The 13177-nt window shown below is 48.8% G+C and overlaps 5 protein-coding genes across 5 annotated transcripts; 1 reads left to right on the forward strand and 4 right to left on the reverse strand.

Annotated features, from left to right (window-relative positions):
- Positions 1-373: 373 nt before the first annotated feature.
- N7471_004110 (inositol monophosphatase family protein) lies at positions 374-1360 on the forward strand (the record flags this gene model as incomplete). Its single annotated transcript, XM_057276829.1, has 3 exons — positions 374-491; positions 545-626; positions 682-1360. The coding sequence occupies 3 exons, from the start codon at positions 374-376 to the stop codon at positions 1358-1360; spliced, it is 879 nt and encodes a 292-aa protein (XP_057136439.1).
- A 122-nt stretch (positions 1361-1482) lies between these two features.
- On the reverse strand, positions 1483-4650 carry N7471_004111 (lipase ROG1 family protein; the record flags this gene model as incomplete). Its single annotated transcript, XM_057276830.1, has 3 exons — positions 1483-3577; positions 3640-4530; positions 4601-4650. The coding sequence occupies 3 exons, from the start codon at positions 4648-4650 to the stop codon at positions 1483-1485; spliced, it is 3036 nt and encodes a 1011-aa protein (XP_057136440.1).
- Positions 4651-5071: 421 nt separating this feature from the next.
- Positions 5072-6400, reverse strand: N7471_004112 (diacylglycerol/lipid kinase family protein; the record flags this gene model as incomplete). Its single annotated transcript, XM_057276831.1, has 1 exon — positions 5072-6400. The coding sequence occupies one exon, from the start codon at positions 6398-6400 to the stop codon at positions 5072-5074; it is 1329 nt and encodes a 442-aa protein (XP_057136441.1).
- A 586-nt stretch (positions 6401-6986) lies between these two features.
- N7471_004113 (GPR1/FUN34/yaaH) lies at positions 6987-7981 on the reverse strand (the record flags this gene model as incomplete). The annotated part of the gene is made up of 5 exons (XM_057276832.1): positions 6987-7278; positions 7334-7379; positions 7439-7549; positions 7613-7808; positions 7880-7981. 5 exons carry the CDS (start codon positions 7979-7981, stop codon positions 6987-6989), a joined length of 747 nt encoding a protein of 248 aa, XP_057136442.1.
- Positions 7982-8661: 680 nt separating this feature from the next.
- Positions 8662-12689, reverse strand: N7471_004114 (inositol polyphosphate kinase VIP1; the record flags this gene model as incomplete). The annotated part of the gene is made up of 3 exons (XM_057276833.1): positions 8662-8828; positions 8883-10209; positions 10262-12689. The coding sequence occupies 3 exons, from the start codon at positions 12687-12689 to the stop codon at positions 8720-8722; spliced, it is 3864 nt and encodes a 1287-aa protein (XP_057136443.1). The 3' UTR covers positions 8662-8719.
- Between the last annotated feature and the right edge of the window lie 488 nt (positions 12690-13177).

Genomic DNA, 13177 nt, shown 5'->3' on the forward strand with positions numbered 1-13177 from the left:
AAGGGCTGAGTGTGTGGTGTTCCAAAATTGTCGAATCTCAAAGATTTTTTTTTTCCCGCGGAAGTGGGGGTTCTCGACGTCACTGGAAACGTGGAGATACTCCAGGGATCTTTTACGATTGGTAATACAACACATGTCCATGATGGATATAGACAATCTTAGAGGATAGAGGTGGTTAATTCGATAATAGGTAATACATCTAAACAATCTATATTTCTACAATATACATGTCGACGTTACTATATTCCTTCGAAAGAGGTCGGAATTGCCCCGCCTCTAGCGTTCCCGAAGATCGTCTCCTCCATCTTTGACCTTTAAACCAGCTATACCTAGGTAGAACTCAAGTCTGCCATCTCAATATCTCAATTGTATCATGGAGAACCCAAACCTCAACGAAATCCATGACTTTCTAGTCTCATTGGCCTTCAAGGCCGGGGACATCATCAACAATGCACTCCCAGACACCAGCGGCACAGGATCCAAAATGAATAGTCCGTATCCATACAAACAGCACAAAAAAAAAGAAAACAGCTGATATCTATAGGTGCCGACCTTGTCACGGAATATGATCGTGCCGTCGAAAACATGATTTCGACCTCTCTGAGGGAGAAATACCCCCATTACGAGTATGTGTTTGTCTCTTCGTGGCTGCTAGCACGCTTCTAATGTGTATTCTCTCAGATTCCACGGCGAGGAAACATATGACCCAGCACGCCCCTTGACCGATGCCCCTACCTTCGTTGTAGACCCCATTGATGGAACGGTGAACTTCGTGCATGGCTTTCCATTTGCCTGTGTTTCGCTCGGCTTCGCTGTTGGACGTATACCCACGGTGGGGGTGGTGTATAACCCCTCTACCAAAACCCTTTACTCCGCTATTCGAGGCCAAGGCGCTTTCCTCAATCGTGAAACTCGCTTGCCGCTTAAGGGCGACAATGTCGAGCCCCTGTCGGGACTAGCTAATGCTCTCATTGCCATTGAATGGGGCGCGGATCGCAGCGGGAACAATTGGGAAACTAAGGTTCGGACATATGAGAAGCTGGGGAAGGCTAAGGAAAACGGTGGGGCTATGGTGCGCGCGATGCGGAGTTTAGGCTCGGCCGCGTTGAATTTATGTGCTGTGGCTGATGGCACGCTGGATCTGTATTGGGAGGGTGGATGCTGGTCCTGGGATGTCTGCGCGGGATGGGTTATCCTCTCTGAAGCCGGGGGCATTATGGCGGATGGAAACCCGGGAGTTTGGGAGGCTCGTCTTGACGGGCGGAAGTATCTTGCTGTTCGAGGTTCCCCAGGTGGAACTGGACAAAAGGAGTTGGTGGAGGAGTTTTGGAGCCATGTTCAAGGTGAATTGAAGTATTGATTACCTGCCCCGGCTAGTTGAGTACGATATAAAGTAGAAAAGCCTCAATCAATTATAACATTCGCATAATTACGGGGTATATGTCTAAGAAAACCGTATGTACAATGAAAGCCAGGATGGCGCTATGATATGTGACGGAAACCAGCGTTAGTTTCCACTTCGAAGCCAGAGTCGCTGTCATCCTCGACGACTTCACGATCAGTCCATCGTGCTGAATCCTGCCTCGATACAAGATTTCTGTCACTGGTGCTCATGTGCGATTCACCTTCGGCCAGGAAGGCGTCACTCGGACCAGAAGATAGATCATCCGATACATGGAGATCGGATACATTTGGCAAATCGCCTGTATCTCTTACTGAACCTGGATTGACAGAATCGGACTGCCCTTCAACCTCATCACCCGAACTAGTCGGACCAACATTTGGAGACTTGGCCCTCTCCACATTTTGCTTCAGAGCATCGTCAGTTTCCGCAGCGGGCGTATGGCCGAAATGTGTATCAACCAAGTGTTTCACAACAGGCCAGCCATAGGCATTGGTGAACATGCGCCGCACAATAATGTTATTGTGGGCATCGGGTTCAAGTCGAACAAGAACCTTTCGCCAGGTCAGATCACGGTGATAGGCTCTCGCAATTTTTTCTTCGACCTTGAGGCCACTTTCGTTGTCCGCGATGCTAGGAGATGGATGCTGAGTGTGTGCCGACTTCGATTGCTTACCCTGTAGCGAACCAAATGCTAATGTGCGTCGCTTTGTCGGTAAAGGGAGTGGTATATCCTCTGGGTGGTAGATGCGGTCGTGGAAGATTGTCCGGGGTCGCGCGGCAGGGTCCAAAATGAAATCCGCGGGTGGTAAAGGCGGCATCAACAAGTCTCCCGCAGACTCGAAAAATGTTGTCTTTGGAGGTGTGTGCATTCCTTCGTACTCGTGCGAGGAAGGCCCATGAGTAATGGGCATTATGCCATCGCCATCGCCAGTCTCAAAAGTGCTCAGGGTCTGGCTACGCTTATAAATCCTAGCGTTCTTGCTATTCGGGGGGTTCTTGCCCTGATTAAGGCGAAATAGCGAAAAGAAGCTGTCCAGGGGACTGGAAGGCGCATTTCCCGAGGGATTTTCCTTCACGATGCCCTCCTCTGGAATTCTCTGGTTGGACACACGACCGGGTGGTGCTAGGAATTGTGCCGGCTTCGGGGAGATTGTATCTTCGTCCAAAATGTCGTCTGTGGGCCTTGGGGGAACCTGAGTCGCAGAATATGCATTTTGATGACCGATCTCCATTGCTGGAAGACCCAAAGGCAGCTCTCCATCGGGGCGAGCGAATTTCGGGGATTTCGAGTTGGCGCCTGTCAACTCTGCCCACCCCCATTCGGCCATAGTTCCAACAAGCCCATTATCCCTCCTCGCTTTTTCAACCCGATCCAGACCTTTCCAGTCTAAGAACAAAAGAGAAGATGTCCGCAAAGGAACTATCCCATCATTCACCACATTCGAGTACACCGTACGATGCTGGAATTTCTTAAGAACCTCGTAAGCAGGACCACAAGGAAGAATCCGTAGAAGTGGCTTGGAGCCAGGATCCGAATGGCCGGGGTCTTTTGCAGACTCTCCTCTTCCGGCAATAATAGCACCCCAGCCACTTCGAACTTTCGGTGCCGTCCAACTCAATCCGAGATCTTGGCCGGTACGGCCAACTAGACCTAAATCCAATGCAAATCGAACATACATTGGATTCTCATTGCTGAGACCAAGAAAAGGGGTTGCAAGAGCAATAAAGTTAACAGGCCTGATTTTCTCAAAGAACTGAGGCGAATGCTTTTGGATATATGCGATTGCATATGTCTGAATCAGTCCGCCAAGAGAATGGCCAAGAAAACTAATGCTCGTAATCTGGTAAGCATGGTCTTCATTTTGAAATTCATGGGCATTCTCTTGGGGGGTTGATTCAGCCGAATGAGCAAAAGGTTGAACTCGCTCCTTGCGAGCACTAAAGGGTCGAGAAAATGGGTTCGATTTTGTGCCCTTCAGAGGGAAATAGGGTTGATCGGGATATGTGAGAAGCAGGACATATTTGGCAAGCCGTTTGCCGAGGTATTGAATCCCACGCTCAGTCCGAACAGCATTGCCAGAGAACCCTCTGACAATGACTTCCTCTTCGTCGTCATCGTCAGGGTTATCACTAGACTGGTTATTTTGCTCCTCCTCAACATGACTAGATTTACTGCTGACAAAATCAGGGATTAGAAATTTTGGATGCCCGAGGGCTCAGAAGGAGGTTCATACCTTGTCGGGGTTTCTCGACCATCCGGTCCAACAGGGCTGACGTGGGGGGCCTTGGCTTGACTGTCTTTCTGTTTAGACTTTCTCATGGCTGCATCAATGCTCTCCTTCAAATAGAGCATGTCTGCACCCAGGTTGCTGTGCAACCCGTGTGTCAGTAACACGAGATGCACCTTCTTCTTGGCGCTTTTTATCGGAGCTTCAGTAGAGTCCTTCGGTGCTGGATTGTCACACAGAGGTTGCCGGTCCTGACTCTTCCGGTCAACATCTTTGGAAGCCGGCCGCGCCGAGGGGAATGGTGGACTGCTCCATAGACTAGTTGTATCGTCGATATGAAGAGCGATTGATTTTGAGTACACGCCTTTCGAGGCAAGCACCTGACTGCCTCTAGTTTCAGGCAGCCAATGTTCTTGTAACTTTGCCGGAGGCCCCGGAGAGCCACTTCCGCTACCCCATGCACCGCCCGAGAAATATGCCAGCGACTTTTCATCACGGCCCACCAGCAGCTCAAAATGCACCGCTGCGCTACTTGAAAATATCACCTGCGATTGTATCTCAACAATCCAGCTAACGCTATGTCCACTTGCCGGTCCACCTTGACCCGGAGAGCCAAAGTCGTGGGCTTCCTGGAGATTAACCGGCACCTTGATGATGGCATCCCAACCACCTCCGGCCTTTAGGTAGGGCTCAAACTGCGGTGTACCTTCCAGATCCTGTCGCTCATATTTGGTGTTGGGGTCAAACTGCGAGGGATAACAAGCGGCGTATAGCGTGTACGGGCCATGGAGGTATGCGGCGCGCAACGGGATGGCAGATGTGTTCTTCACTCTCACGTAGAGATTCGAAGGAATGGGCAGGATCGGATCGGCTGCCGGGGTGTATTTAATCGTGTATCTGAAGGACGATTTACTATCAGCGATCCAGAAGGGCTTCAGACTTGAGGGGCAATCCGAACCAGACTCACCTAACGACTTCCCCAACGCGGACACTACCAACTTGATGGATTAACAACATGTCGGTCGCTTCCTTTGTCTCCACCGGACTTGTTTGCCAGCCGGAGAAGGTATGAAATCGCGACCTCTTATTGCAGGGTTGTGCTGCACTTTGGTCTGGGGTTTGGGAGGCCGAATAGGTGCGCGCAGTGATCAGCATCGAAACTAATGGGCAGTTCCATTATAGTCAAGCAATTTCCAAGGCGCTAGATAAGAGAGACTAGTGAGGCAACAATATCATTTGCTGGCGCATCCCATATGCTGGGATGGGTGGAGTGTGGTGGTTTACGGGGATCCAATATCGGAGATGGCGGAAAACACATGATTACATTCCCCTTACGGATCAACAAACTCTATGAACTGGGCCTCGTTTATAGACCATATATAATGTACTTTTCAGTTCTAATCTAATATATTTCTATCGTAATCTAATGAACCTCTGCCTAATTAATCAAGTTCAGCAAACGGCTAGGTTCTTTACAAATTTCCACCCAACCATCTCTTTCGACAGCGACGATCTTTCCATCAATACAAACACGTCGCCACCTCTCCTCGTCTTCCTGAAAATCGATTCGAACTTGCTCAGTGTTGGCATAGGTGACCGTATCTTCCATCACATGTCGACCGCCCTGGTAGGCTAGAGTCATCAACTGCATCGCGTCTTCCGCCGACATAGGACCGAAGCGGATGAACCTCATCTGCCCATCCAGGGGCACTGAGTCTGGGGAAATCAAGAACTCCTTCTCAAGTCGTGGAACGAGTGTAGCAAGCGCATACATGTGCTCAGGTCCTTCCACTGCTTTTTGGGAACGTGTCTCGTTCGGGCCATTCGAGGTTGTTAATGTGATTTTGCCTTTGAATTGGTGAGGCGGAGTGCCATCCGAGGGATGAAGTAGCTCATTTGCGGCCATCTTGAAACGATCGACTCCAAATTTGCGGTATTCGAATGTATCGCTGTCCGCAACTAATGCAGCATGGAGCCCCCAGCTCGCAACAACGGCCCCGTATAATGTGTGGTGAACATCGGTGTCGATATCGGCTCGCTGGCGACCTTCGTCGGTGACCAGCCGACTGCCAGGTGAAAATTTGGCAGCAAAGACCGGTATGGAAGATGGACTGCCTCGAAGTAGTGTTGAAAGACCCGGGACCGGACCAGATCGTAACCCGATAGAATTTGCCATGGCATTCCCTGTCCCACAAGGAATCAACACAATATTGGGAGATACCCCAATCGCCATATTGGATTTGTAGAAAATCTCGAGAATATCGATGAGACCCCCGTCGCCAGAAAGAAGGATGATGGTCTGAGGAACGCCATTATGAGCCCGCTCCAGGAATTTCGATCGTGCAAGCTCGACGATAGTTTGCGCAGACTGTGTTTCGTAGAGCTCGTAATTCTCCAGACCAATATATGTGAGAAGGGGCCGTACAACATCTTGAAAGATTGTCTTCGCTTTCCCCGTTCCTGATCCAGTAGATACCACAACCTGGACGATAGGTGGCTCATCTTCTTGTCGAAGGTGGCTAGGAATCTTGATCACAAAAGGAGATAGTGCTGCAGGCAGGGACTCGATATCGATCTTTTTTAAGGAAAAGTCCTCAGACTTGTCGCCATCCAGTTCGGTTTTCTGGAAGAACAGCACACTATACGTGGGTACATGATTGGACAACACGCAGAGAATGTCATTGAAGTCAATCAAACACTCAACGCCTGCGTGAGATGTGTATTTCAGGGCGCTGTCAACTACGTCGACGGCCAAAGGTTCAGCCATCTCTGATATCTCTGAGTATGTAGCGTGAGAGAAAAATCAACAGTTCCTTGACAAGGCGGGGTTTACGGCTTACCCGGACTTTTTACCATCCATGTCGTACTACTTGGGTAAAAAGACGACAGGGTTTCTAGAACAAATCTCACTCTTTAATTACATTTATTACTTGACTATCAAAAATTGAAATCTTACTTCGTCAATTATTTTGTCAACATATAATACATAGGCAAGACACCTTAGATCATTAATTCCAGTTGGGCATAGAGAGGAAATAAAATGTTTAAATTCTTATACTAGCAGTACCGACTCTATTTATATAGGGCCTACCCAAGTAGTATGCAATGCATGAATTGGTTGTAGTACACCCAACACCTCGACACCGTACAGAAGATCATCGACAATCGGAACGTCCGATTGTCATTGTAGCGGTATATATATTAGGCCCTAACACCATTAGGCCACATATATAGCTAGTTGTAGCTAGTCATAGTATGATCATCCTTCCTACTAGTCATAGCTGTACTCCGTACGACTTTGGGTTATATTAAACTTCTAATCCACATTAAGCTTTTGACGTATGAAAATCCCTTCACACCAATTCTTGTTGGCCCTTCGAATCTTCCTGCGTTGTCTTTTTGCACCAACGCTTCCAAGCTCGAGAAGTGTCGCCCATTGGAACCGAGAATGGCAGAGAGTCCTCACACAGATAATGGAGGACAGAATAGTATCCAAGCAAACTGGAAACGAAAGCGAAAGCACCAGCAGCGGTCATAAGATTTGCACTTGTGTCGATCAACCCGTCGGCCAGGGTAAAGCTGGACGCGGCGTCAAAAACGAGACACAGCTCAAGTGTGAGGAACAGAAGAATATAAACAATGTTCCTATTCGACAAGGTTAACTTTAGTATTAGAGAAATGTAGAGTCGAAGGAACTCACAGAGCGCAGCTGGCTAAGAGAAAGAAGAGGTTAAAGACCGCCCATACTAGAGAAGAGAATGTTAGAGAAAGAGAGACATCGATAATCCAAAAGTATAGCGCTTACACAGGACAAAGAAACCTAGGGCGTTGTGATATTCCGGGGTATAACCGCCATATGCATCAACGACTCCTAATGCGGGAATCAAAATTACTCCGTAACCGCCATAAAAGAGCCCTGGAACGATGAAATGTTAATATTAGTCCTTCAATACATGTAGCAAAATAGGTATTTACGAACCATAGGCAGAAAGAACTGTATAGGAAAATGTATTCCCTCGGGCCATCTCCCATTGGGCGGAAATAAGCATACCGATCCCAGCAACAAAGCAAAGATCCCCCATAAAAATAGTTTGTGTGAAGACCCCACGGAAGTTCATCATGGCCAGAGACACAGATAGCAGAGTGGTGGCAAAGCCACCCATCGCTAAAGGTGCCTATATAACCAAAGGTTGGCATGTTAGTATGTACCCTACATCCAAAGCTTCAAATCATTCAAGGCTCTTACAGGGTTTGCTAGATGAGCACCGGGCTTCCTGGCCGATTGAGCCGGGTTTGAGACCAGTGTCTCATTTTCCTTCACGATAGACATTTCGTTGGATGATAGCATCGATATATGGAGAATGAGATCTGAGCGAGTCTATCACAAATGCAAGATTTCTTTTGGACATTTCAGCGAAAGGAATTATATAAAGAATCTATTAAGAAACCCGGGCAAACCCGAGCACAATCAACTTCCCGAGGAATTTGTGACTATTCGCAGGGAAAAATTGCAGTTCTATGACAAATTTGACCCGACAACCTTGGAAAGATGTATGTAATAGCTGTGGAGATCAGCGAAGATCCGAGAGATTTTGTGCTCACCCCGCCTTCCTGGTGCAGCTATTATTGGGGAGAACGGCCACGAGAACTAGCCGGTCGGTTCAATTTTTCATTTCTATTACGCTACTCCATACTCTGTACCCTTTTTTTTTACCCCAAGAGCACGGCCAACTTGTGCGGTTGTCCCCACAATTGGCCGCAACCCCACAGGCTGGGCTAGGGTAGACGGACGGAGCACTGGCATGGATATTTGAGTACAAGCGAAGTCGGGTCTTTTATATCCGGGGCATTGAAGGGAGGCTACGGGACGGCGTATTTATTAGGATTAACCCTAAAAAGGGGGGGAAAAAAGCCAACCGGAACAGGCAATTCATACTGTAGGTCCTTTGTTTACTAGATACATGATACAGCCTTCACAAGGCAGGGGGGTACATAAGAAGCAATTCTATCCAAATGTATCGGTCACAAAAAAAAAGAAAAAAAGAAAAAAGGCCATCACAAATACAATGTTCCCGAGATGTCGATCTTAGTCCTGAGTTGGGGAAATACCACGCGGGGGCGACGGTGAATTCTCATGATGAGAGCTATGCTTGTCGCTGAGGTTTACCGCGATGAAAGTCTTGGGTAGTTCCACACTACATGTAGTTGTTAGTAAAAATCCAGTGAGGTTAAGGTAGAACACAACTTACGTGTTGAATTTCGCCTTCAACGTCTCAATCACCTCCTTCCAATCCTGATGGGCTGTCAGGCTTCGGCGTGGGGTGCAGCCGATGGAGTGCCTGGAATCGAGTTGCACGTCAAGCGGGTCGAAGGCGTGACAACCAGGGCTGACTGAGATGCGGATGGAGTAAGAGTAGGAGTCCGATTCACTGTCCCGAGCTTCATATAGCTCAAAGCAAATCTGAGAGAGATAATCAAGTTCTGGGATGGCACTCCTGGCAATCTTAGTTTGAATTCCTCCTTCCAAGATGCAGTTCAAGAGGGTGTAGATATGAGATTCTTTGGTGAAGTAGAAGAAGGACTTGGCATCCTGCGAAGCCTGCACCTCCTCTAGATCTCGAACAATTTCTTGAAGAAGAGGAAGGGATGTGAGGAGGCCAATCTCGAGTTTCTCACTGTCGGTGATTCCATATTCCTGAGGTGTCACGTAGTCGAACAAAACCTTGGCTAGCTTGTACAGTTCCCGGAGCTTCGAAAGCCGCTCATCCATCTTGCACTTGGAGGATTGGGAGCCAGGGAAAAGCTTGAAGTAATGATCGTATGAATCATCTAGTGCCCGAAGGTGCGGTAGTGACTCGAGAGCAACGTTGCGTTTCTTCAACCCAAAGCGATGAGCGAATGTCTGGCTTTCGATGCGCTCTTCGGACTTGTCGTTCCCGGCTTCCTGTCCAAGTTTCCCCTCCGCGCTTGTGTCTGTCTTTGCTGCGCTCTTGCATTTCTGTTCTTCATCATGGTCACGGGGACTGTCCTGTGGCATGAAGACCCATTCCAAAAACTGCCGATTGTGAAGTGCGTCGAATTTCATACTGTCGTAGAGCTCGGAAAGCTTGCTCGGGTCGACCTTCTCGGTGTCGCAGAACTCTGCAAAGAGCTTTTCCCACCGCTCTTTGAAGAGTCGAGGATCTTCACCCGCGCACCAACGGCCCTGTATGCTAGATAAATCGGGGGAATCCACGGGGGTTGGTTGGCTCGGGGTTTCAGGGTCATTGGATGGAGCTTGGAAGATCTGCGGTGCGCTGTCGAGTTTCTCAAAGTTCTGTCGCATGACACCCCGGTGGAACTTCATCAGTTCAACTACCCTAGCAAGGACAACCGAAGGTTCTGGGATGTTTTTATCCTTGGGCCAAGCAAATTGTGAAGGCGCAGACCCTTCTCGCAAAAGCAGTTTCAGCTTTTTCTTGACTTTATCCATGACATCCTTGGCGGCATTTGAGTCGTCAAGCAAATCTTTCCGAACTTGTATCAAGTCTTCAGGGATATCCTTCTGGTCCAAAAATGAGCATGCCCATATTTGTGCTTTAAGAATGGTGTTAGCTGGATGCAGGTCCTGGCAAGGAAAATGACTCACCACTGGTGCTCACTCTACGTTCTGAGCTAGTAAATATACGAACGTTGTTCAACGCCTCCTTGTTCATCAGCTTGAGATCATCCCGCATGTTCAGTCCAAGGTCCTGCGATTGATAACGCGCAGCATGTGTGGGCTCGCCGCCCCACTTGATCACAAGCTGTAGTTTGTCCAGGATCAAGTCATTCTCAGCGGCGGAGAACCGAGAAAAAGTCGCACCTGAGATAGAATCACTTCGTGTCTGTGATCTGCGCAAGTCCTCATTCTCTGGCGTGAGTCCCTCTCCCTCATTGGGTACAGGTGAATGGGGCTCTTCTTTGGGTTTGCCCTCAGGCAATGGAGTTGAAGCTTCCAGTGGGCCCTGTTCTCCCATTTCTTCTGGCTTTCGTTTTCGGAACATTGGCTTGATCTGTACTTTGGTACCAGGCCAACCGCCCTTTTTCTCTAAGGATGTGCGGAGCAACTTGAGCTTCTCCATGTCTTCCAGGCCCTTCTCCATAGCCAGCTTGACGGCATCAGAAACACTGGACAATGCAGCTTCCCCCTTGATCACTATCTCGTTCTGGTGCCCTTTCAGCAAATCCACAAAAGGTTGGCTATGAAAAGTGAACTTGAATTTTTGCTTCGGGGTCCGATCTGCGTGTCGAATCACTGCCACCATGCCTTTCAGCTTCCAAGAGTGTTTGGAAGCAGGAAGAGGCGGAAGGGCTTCTTCATTGGCGTGCTGTACCGAAAGAGCCGGAGATTTCGTGTTCGAGGGACTATAGCCACGAGTAGTAGAGTAGGCTTCCCGGGAATTCAACTTGCTGAGAGCAGCGCCGATATCGGTACTCTCTACCCCAGATGACGCTACTGATGGAGTACCTGACTCTGGGGCTTCGGGAGGTTTCTGATTTTGGCCGTAAAGCCTGGAAGTGCTAGGAGACTTCAGCAAGGTCTTTAGGGCTTGGCGATGAGATCCTGCCGTGCTCCTTCTGGACGAGCCTATGTCCGGTGATGGCGGCTCGGATGATTCTGACATTCCCTCACTTTTGCGTCTCTCTTCCAAGAAAATGTCCCTGAGAATGTTGGCACACTTATCGTAATAATCATTGTTGTCCTTGACGAAGCTCCAGCCGTTGACGTCAATGACATAGCTTTTGTCTCCCACGCGGAGCATGTCAAAGCCACAGATTCTTTGACCAAATCCATTCGAGATCTTTGATGCGATTATTGCCTCCTCCTTGCCAAGTTTCGTGATGTATCGTATTTCCTTCCCGTGGGTATTGCGCCGAACGAGACCGTCGACCACGGGAGATTTGCGGGTCTCCGCATGACAAAAGTCTGGCCCAACGGTGTAGGCTTTGACGTCTTCCGCATTGTCAACCCTGAGGAACTGTTCGTACAGATAACTTGCATCCTTCTCGGTGACGGATCTTGGAACAGTGAGATTGGGATCATATTCCGAGCTTTTGTTGCCGACCTTTCGGAATAGTCTTCTTCCACCGCCGCCGTACTGTTGATCGTTGGGGAAGTAGATGTGAATGTTGTGGTCTTCGCCATTGACAGGCTTTTCAACGAAGGGCTTTTTGAACACTTTGCCGTCAACAATCAAGGCATCGCCATCCTCGGACATCGAGACACTCTGGGTTTGAGGGGCACCGCCACCAATTCCGCTCTCTGGGCCTTCTAGCTTTACACCAGTCAGGCGATAGATATGTTGGCCTAATTCCGCTGATTCTAGAACCGGACCGCCATCGCGGTTGACCTCCAGCCGCTTCGGGGTGGGAACACCCATGTGATCCAGAATCCTCAGGCAGAGCCGCCTATCCCACAAGACCTTTTGCATAGGCAGGTCATTAACACAGAGTGGTTTGCGAAGTTTAGCATACGCAATGGCTTTGTCCAAGGGGAATCCATCGGAAAAGAAAGCGACCAAGAAGTCACACACGGGCCAATTTTCGACTGCTTCGTCGAGAATAACCTTGTCTCCAAAAACAATCACCTCGAATTCGCCTTTCGATTGGAGTCGAGTCAATATATTTTGGCTCGGTTTGCTGCGTGCTTTCACATCCAAGGCACAGACTCCGATCCTCCATGGTTTTAGGGAGCTGGGTTCCACCTCACTGATAGAGCTTGCAGCGGTACTGGCAGCCGTGCTTCCACTGAACCTTCTAGGTGCGTGGCTCAAGGGGCGTGTGGATTGTCCCGTTCGACTGACGGAGCGAGCATCAAATCCCGTATCGGCTTTTCCTGATTGGCTTTGGGTCGACTTTGTGTGTGATGTAGACTTAGTTGACACGAATGTAGGTTCCATGACGGGTCCGGTGGGCGTCTGGTCGTTATAATCGAGGTCCATATCAACTGACGGCGACGAGAGGTTGGGTTCTGCAGGTCTCAAGGGTTCAGCATCGGCATAAGAGCCGTTGCTGTGCTCAGCGGCATTATCCATATGAGGGGTCAATTGCCTGGGCAGTATTGTGTTTTGAAATCAAATTCAATCGCATCAAACTTAATTTGCTCAAAGGGGGAATTTGAAGAAGCACAAATTCTTAGCAGTTCGGAAAGAGAAGCGCAGACCGAGAAACCTGGAAGCTCTTGGATTCCAAGGTTGTATTACCAAATTTGACGGGGGGTTCCGCAATTGCACCTGGGCATAGGCGGAGAGAAAGAACGGGCTTTTGGCTGGTCCAACATTGTACTTTTCGTTTATGATCAGACTGACGGGCTGAAAATGGTATGCTAATTGTGTATTCGATTCATCGGGCTTCCTCGTATTCCTATAGACTACGGCATAGTAAGATCCAAAAGTACAAATGCCCCATCTACCCAGGTACTTGTTGGGAAAGTCTCCAATACATGACGACACTATTTGATAGCAATTCGACCATACAAAAGCAGTCTCCGATAAGATGACCGGTGACTTTATTTTAGGAATTA

This window comes from Penicillium samsonianum (assembly GCF_028829775.1).
Source record: "Penicillium samsonianum strain IBT 33392 chromosome Unknown utg000003l_segment0_segment0, whole genome shotgun sequence".
Classification (NCBI taxonomy): domain Eukaryota; kingdom Fungi; phylum Ascomycota; class Eurotiomycetes; order Eurotiales; family Aspergillaceae; genus Penicillium; species Penicillium samsonianum.